Source organism: Triticum aestivum, chromosome 4D, assembly GCF_018294505.1.
Source record: "Triticum aestivum cultivar Chinese Spring chromosome 4D, IWGSC CS RefSeq v2.1, whole genome shotgun sequence".
NCBI lineage: Eukaryota > Viridiplantae > Streptophyta > Magnoliopsida > Poales > Poaceae > Triticum > Triticum aestivum.
This window is the reverse complement of record NC_057805.1, coordinates 493,993,007-494,000,536: the sequence shown is the minus strand read 5'-3', so window position 1 is coordinate 494,000,536 and position 7,530 is coordinate 493,993,007. Positions and strand designations below refer to the sequence as shown.

General features: G+C 44.7%; 1 protein-coding gene across 1 annotated transcript; it reads right to left on the bottom strand.

Moving 5' to 3' along the window:
* Positions 1-4,339: 4,339 nt before the first annotated feature.
* LOC123100551 (GDSL esterase/lipase At5g55050) lies at positions 4,340-6,256 on the bottom strand. Its single transcript, XM_044522462.1, has 4 exons — positions 5,875-6,256; positions 5,657-5,790; positions 5,075-5,549; positions 4,340-4,923 (listed from the first exon to the last, which is right to left on the bottom strand). The coding sequence occupies exons 1-4, from the start codon at positions 6,131-6,133 to the stop codon at positions 4,691-4,693; spliced, it is 1,101 nt and encodes a 366-aa protein (XP_044378397.1). The 5' UTR covers positions 6,134-6,256; the 3' UTR covers positions 4,340-4,690.
* Between the last annotated feature and the right edge of the window lie 1,274 nt (positions 6,257-7,530).

The window sequence follows — 7,530 nt, the reverse complement described above, 5'->3', positions numbered from 1 at the left end:
GTTGTTATGGACCCTTTTTAAAATTGCAAAGTGATATATAAACATTTGAATATATGCACATGTTGTGGAAAATTCATTTTCAAACATGTACATCACCATACAATGTGCATAATCTTTAAATTATGCAATTCAACACTTTGTTCCGCCAAACAGAAAATAGGAATTGGGCGCTCCCGTTGGACTGCAACTGCGGATTACATGTACATCCATACATGAAAAAAAATGAATTCCAACCCGTCTTGATATTGTGGCCGATTTGGAACTAGACCCTAATTCAATTCCTTGAGCCCAATATCTACAACCATAAAGAGCTGAGATGGCACTCATGGTATACTCTTATGTTATATTAAAACATGAATTTCCGACATATAGTGGCATTGGATGATGCTTTTGGACATGTCGCGGGGTGATCACGGGTGTGCACCAGTAAAGAAGATAGATAGTGGCATCGGATGATGCCTTTGAACATGGCGCATGGTGGTCAACGAGTATGCACCAGTAAAGGAGACCATTCTTTTAGCATTTCTAAAAATAAAATAAGATATGAGCTCTTGCGGATATTTTCTCTACTACCTAAAAGAAACATAAGGATCCGTCTCCCCTCTTACGTCCTCCACTTCATCCGACCTCCCCCTCCCGCACGTCCTTCCCTCCTCCCGCACTTGCCATGATTTTTAGCCCCAATTAATGGCATTTACTTCCTCCCCAAAAAATAGGGACTGGGATTCTCCTTTCCAGATCGGAGGCTCGGAGCAGCCGATCCCCTCGTCCATGCCCCGTTTTCCTTCCCGCGCCGCCGCACTGATCTGCATCCGTACTCATCCTTCGCCGCCACCATTGAAGTCGCCTCGGACCCCTCTCTCTCTCGTCCAACCTCCATCCTCACTTTTCCTGCCATGAGCCGCGAGCTCCCTGGTCCTGTCGCGACGGCAGATGACAGACAACGTCTCGGAACGTCCTGCTCGAGCACGACATTGACGGCCTAGAAGCAGTCGTGCGACGAGGGCGGCCTCGAGCAAGCGGTTTGCAGAGGCGCTGGAGTGTGCGGCGCGTTTCTTGTACTTCCATGTTGGTGGTGGCTTTGGTCACGTGAAGGTATTTTGTCCATCGATGGTGTATGTGTGTCAAGATTTCCAGATGCATGTCTGACTTTCTGCTCTGTTTATCTGTAAAACTACAACCCAGCATCAGCATTCTTGGACGTCGGCCCATGTTCCACTTGATCTATGTGCCACTGTGCAGAAAGTCTGAGCCCAAGAAAACTCTACTGCTGCTTCACTGCTTCTGCTAATTAGTCGTATAAAAAAGAGTCCTGAGCAGACAAGTATCCTTTTATTATGTTTATAGTAGATTGCTACCAGTTTTACTTCTCTTTTCTGAACATATTGTTGCGTGTGTGTGTGTTTACAATATGCTATCATAGGATATTTTATTGTTCCAGTCACATTCATATTATAGTTCATTCTTAGCAAATAGTAGTGTCTACTTAATTAATCAGTACTAAGATCTGGTGGCTTTTTTGGTAGTTTAATCAGTATCTTGCACGTCTTATAAGGACTCTTTAGGAAATCCTAAATTTTTATTTTCTCCTTAGTTGATGTGTGTTGTGTCTGGTTAAAATTGTATGACTAATAGCTTTCTTTTCTGTTTTCTCTTCAATTACAGCTTGTGGACACATAGGTCCTGAAAAAGGCAGTCTTGCTGTCTATTGTTGTTTTACAGTTTGTCTAATTCACATCTAGATGTTTTCTAAGGATGTCACATCTAAGCTCCCACAAATAATGTAGCAACAAGGAACAAAAAAAAGCTGAGACAAAAAATAAATAAACCACAAGCATAGTGGGCATCAGGTTAGATGTGACACAACTATGTCACATCTAGATGTGTCCTAGACAGACCCGTTGTTTTAACTGTGTAAATTGGATGGTTAATGAGTAATAAAAATAATAATAAGTATATAATTGTGCATGTTGTCATCTTCAAATTGAATTTTGTACTCCGTTACTTTACTTATCTTGACATTTAGCATAGTTCACACTGCGTGTTTCAATTTATATAGCTAATTTATAGAGTCCAAAGAAAGAAGAAAAGTTCTACTTATAAAATATCCAAATCGGGAAGCTGCCGGGAAGAATGCTCATTCTGCTAGGAGCATATGTACAATAATAGCAGACCATTATCTGCAGATGATATCCAAAAAGCAGAGATGTGTGCCATGTTTATGCGGGAGAAGTATGGCAAGGTTGACACAAGTAAAGTTTGTGATAAACCTGAGACGACACAAAATAAAAAATCATCTGTCTTCATTAACTCAAATGTGCCTCATGTGCCCAGAAGTTCCCTCGCATCAACTGCTAGAAACAACCTGTTGGCCCAAGCCAATCAACTTCTATAAAGAATGTTGTACCTCTGCCTGATAATCCAGAAATCATGGTCAGTCCAAAGCTAAACAAAGCTCCCAGAGAGCCCCCCATAGAGAAATTGGATTCCAAGTGGATTCGTTGACACATAGCACAAGGTATACCTTTGCTTTGTGCTTCCTCACTTGCCCAATTTCTTAGAATGTTGGATCTTTTCGAGTTCAATAAACTTCTTTGGACAACAAGAACCAGTGAACTTGTAGTTAATGGAGTGTTTGGCGACTTAAGAACTTGAGACAACACCCCAAATTTTGTGAATTGCGTAAACCATAGCTTATATCAAGTTTGATCTCCAAAATAAATAGATGCAGTATAGTATATGAATGGTTATATAGTATATGTAAGATAGCTGACAACTATTGGATTATGGCAATAACTGTAGGATTAGCCAAGTAGAAGCTCAAGTGGGCTGGTTATTTGACTGGGTTTTCTTATACACATCTGCAGGTTGCAGAACAACCATGCCTAAGATCATGTGTTGCCGCAATTAACAGGATGTTGAGCATTCTTTATATTTTCTTATTATTTTGTGCGGATGTAGGTCATGGAAGGACGTCTCATGAGAGCAGAGTTTTGGCTCCCACATCCCGGGCTCATCTAAATGCGTTTAAAATATCAAACAAATTCAAAACAGTTATGGTGAAAGATGCTTAGGCGCATGATATTCGTGCAAATTTTGGTGACATTTGGAAATTCGAGGAGCTCGTGGCAAAAAAAATCCGGTTTGAGAGAAACATCTCAGAAACAGTACAGATTTATCTTTTTTGCCACGCACGTTTCGAATTTCCAATTATCACCAAAAATTGCACGAACATCACGCACATGCGCATCTCGCTTGCAATTTTTTGGGTTGGATTTTTTGATTTATTTTTGTATTTTTTGCGATTTTACTTCACCGGGCTCATCTGAACCCGGGCTCCGAAGTGGATTATTGTTTTCGGGTTCTCTTTCTACTTCCCCCTTTATTATTCCCCTATGTTGCTCTCTAACGGTCTATTCTGTTTTTTTGTGTTGTAGGAAGCGCATCAACCTTCGCTATGATTTTGTTGCCGCTGGCTGCAATCTAATTTTACAACCAGTTCATGCAAGTTATCATTTGCCCTTACTTCATAGAGACATTACAAAGTATCCATTGAATCCAATGTTTTTCCATTTTTTGTTATTTCATTGTACAATTATTTTCTTCAATCTGGGGTCACCGGTCCAGCTTTATTCAAGATCCCCCAGATCCAACTTCTCGTTTGATTATTATAGTTCATATCCAAGGAATTCGTGTTTATTTTAGATCACGTTATTTATCATGTCAGTAGTACCAATTCCCTTATTAGTGCATTTGATTAGTAGTGTGGGGCTACTTCCAAGAGGGTGTGTTTGGAGATGTCAATGAAAAGGAAGGAACGGGGCTTATAGTGGTCCCAGTAGATGAATGGAGCCAGTCCTATGCTAGGAAATAGGATGGCATTTGCTTGATGCATTCACATGATTATATGTACCCTGTGGAAACAAACAGGCTGCAATACTTTTCAGGTGCACATTGGTCATAGTAGAGGTGGAAGTTAAATGTAATACCCATGAAGTTGAATTATGACCTTGATTATCATTTCTTAATACTCCATATTTTGTATCCCGTTGCAACGCACGGGCATTCACCTAATCTTTATGTAAATGAGGGGCGTAGGGATGTATTCCTTGGAACTTTACACCTCGATATCCAAAGGATCTCGTAGGAAATATCCCAATGGTTGAAATACTGGGCATCTGAGCCTCTCCACAGGTGATTGAGTACCAAGTCAATCTTTAGCATCACTGGGTGGTATCTAGTCATAAGTCAATGGCTAAGATTGACTGTAAACCACAACAGTCAACCGTACGCTCGTACCAGATCACAACTCTAAAAAATAACTCCACGCAAAAAAATCTAAAGAATAATCAAGAATATTTCAGATATTTCACCATACAAAAATGATTTCAGATATAGTAATTCAAAGACCAATTTGTACACAGGAGAAACTGACGTTGAGGAGAAACCGACGTTGAGGAGAAACCTGGTGTAGTGTTGTTTATTTTTCCCTGCGCTAACATCAGAACCAGACAGAGATTCCTGATTGTGCTTGCACATATATTTCGCCTTCTGACACTCTGAATCACTCTGTTGCGCGGCTAATTATTAATTAATCTACTAGGAGTAGCAGCTTTATACTATATCTGTGAAAAAACAAGTGGATGAACGTGCGGAGTGCATAGCATGCGCGTGTGGAGTGGCACCCTAGCTAGATAGCTAAATCTTTGCGGGCCAGCTGGTCGAAGCTGATGGGCGCGGTGAACCCGGCCGCTCCGTCCAAGTATGCGGCGGCGCTGAGCTCTCCGGCGCGCTGCGAGGGATGCCCCCGGTCCCAGAAGACGAAGCGGTCGTGGTCGGCGCACGTCGTGGAGTTAGGCAGGCAGTCGCTGTCCGCCCCCATCCTCCCGCTCCCGCAGCACGCGCTGTCTATGTTCACGTACCCTGCACCATCAAATCAAATCACGTGGATTAGTACAAGTGCTTGCTGCTAATGCTCATCATTAAGAGTTTAACTTCCTTCCAGAAGTTAGGTATTTGCAAATCAAGTACTCATCCGTATCCATGGAAAAGAGGTAAGGCACGGCGTACGTACCGGATGCCGCTGGGTTGGCGAAGGTGACTTGTGAGAGGTTGTAGTTGTCGGCGAGGGAGTAGTCGAGGCCCGGCAGCCGGGCGGCGAGGCCGGCCATGAGGGACCTGAGCTTGTCGTTGAAGCCGGCCGACAACTGGTTGAGCCCGTCGTTGCACGCGCCCGTCGCGCTGAGAGCCCGCGCCGCCGGCACGCAGCCCAGCAGCCCCACGTTGACGATCCCGAACTTCCTCGCGCCCATGCCGTACAGGTCCGTGATGGCGGTGGAGTAGCCGGAGATGAGGCTGGCATACAGCGCGGCGACGTCGCCCGGCGCGGCCGCGAACACGGAGATGTCGTTGCTGCCGACGCTGAAGAGGAAGAAGGACCTCGAGAGCAGGAGGCGCGCCGCGGCTTTGCCCACCCTGGCCTCCATGGCGGCCTTGGTTGACTCCATGTACCGCACCTGCTTCGACAGCGGGATATTGTTCCCCGCGTTCTGCATGCATTATTAGCTTTATTCACTTATCTCCATGCGTACGTGCGTGTGGAACTCGTGATGGATGGTAACATGCACGTGCAAAAGATGGGCCAAAATAAACTTACGGTGGAGTCCAGGATGCCGGCTCCGGCAGAAGCATAGCTCACGCCTGTGGCGAGAGCGCTGAGGAGCAGGTCGCTGGGGCGTGGCGCGAGCGACAGGTACGCCGGCGGGCTCTCCTTCAGTCCCAGTTTTATTGCTGCATACATGGTTGCACGTTAAACGATCAGTGACGCATCTTGAATTGATATACTCATGTACGACCGATGGCTTAGATACGTACCGATGAAGTCGGCGACGTGGTAGCCGTTGCTGAACCGCCCCGTCGCCCGGGCGCCGCCGGGGAAGTCGACGCCGTTGAGGGGCGTGTTGGCCCTGGGCACGTTCGGCCCCGGCAGGTAGTTGTTGTTGCCCACGTCCAGCGTCGAGTCCCCGAACACGTACATCGCCGGCACCAGCCTCGCCATCTTGCGCGGGCCAGCGGCGGCGGCACTGATGATCAAGCACACTTGCAGTATGGTGACCATAACAAGGCACCCCATGACCGTGATGATGGTCTCTGAGCTAACTGGAATATATAGCTTGCTTCAGGCTGCACTCTCGATTGGTTTCTCGATCGCTTGGTGTGTGTGTGTGTGTGTGTGTTGGTGGCCATTGGGCAGGACTACTTATAAGTGGAGGCGCATGCGCGTTTTCAACTCTCTACCAGGTCCCGGTCTCATTGCACCATATGCTTCACAATTCCTTCATTTTTTTCAGTCCGGACATTGGCCATATGATATGTGGATGTGATGTCCCCGGCGAGGAAGAAGGTTTGGCTCCAAAGGGATCAGAATCCAAGGGCCATGCGCTAGTGATGCAACACGCCCATTAGCCATGTGCGCATGCGTGCTTGTGGCCGGAGAATGTGCTTGCCTACAGTGATTTTGATGTGTTCCTTCTGTGACATTCCTCGGTCTGTTAGTAGGTCTGCATCCATCGGAATAGTAGCCTTAGCGTGTCTGCGCGATGTCTCGTTTTCAAATATATCCCATCTTTTCGCAATAGTAGGTCATCATTTTGCTTACATTATTTATGTGAATGGATGTGCCCAGATGACATCCTTACCAAGTCAGATCTCATAACCATGTACTATCTAGTGGAGAATAATACATGTATGGACCGGTAGCTCAAGCACTTTTTTTAGTGCAATTCCATGCATGCTATCCGAAAATCAAGTAGCAAGCCTGACTTGTCTTGGCATGCATGATTGAATACAAGAACTGAAAAAAAAATGCAACGTTCCACTATAGAACTTTTGTCTTATATTTTCGGACGGAGGTCGGACTACTTTTGACCATTTCCTACTAAGGTATGTATATGTCTGTATAGTTTTTTTATATAATTTCCTATACACATGACCGTCTCTAGGAATTCTAGGCATAGGTGCGGAATGCAAAATGGGGCCTAATCGACTTCCAAATTTCCATTCTAATTCCAATTTGCATATACCACATAACTCTCGTTATGTACTTGCCCTAATCAACTTCTGAATTTCCATTCCTATTTCAATTTGCAATACCACATAACTTTCATTATGTACTTTCCCTTCTCTTGATGAAGACAATCTTGGCGAGACCGTGATTCAGCGGAAGGCTCCTATAACAAGACCACGCACTTTATCCATGAGGCCACTAGATCCAAGTCCTCAATAACATAGGTAATCATTAAAGACATGGATGTTCTATTTGAAATCTGATGATTAGTTTCCCGGGATCAAATTGTTCGGATTTAAACCATTTGACCTTTGCTCCGACATGTTCACCTAGCAGCACTTCTTTTCCTTGTCTAAGACTCCCATTCATAAGAGAAACTCGATAATATAGTTCAGCAAATTGAGATCTAAGGTAACTCCCCTTTTACCCTTAGTGTGGGGATCTAGGAAAATACTAATGGTAAC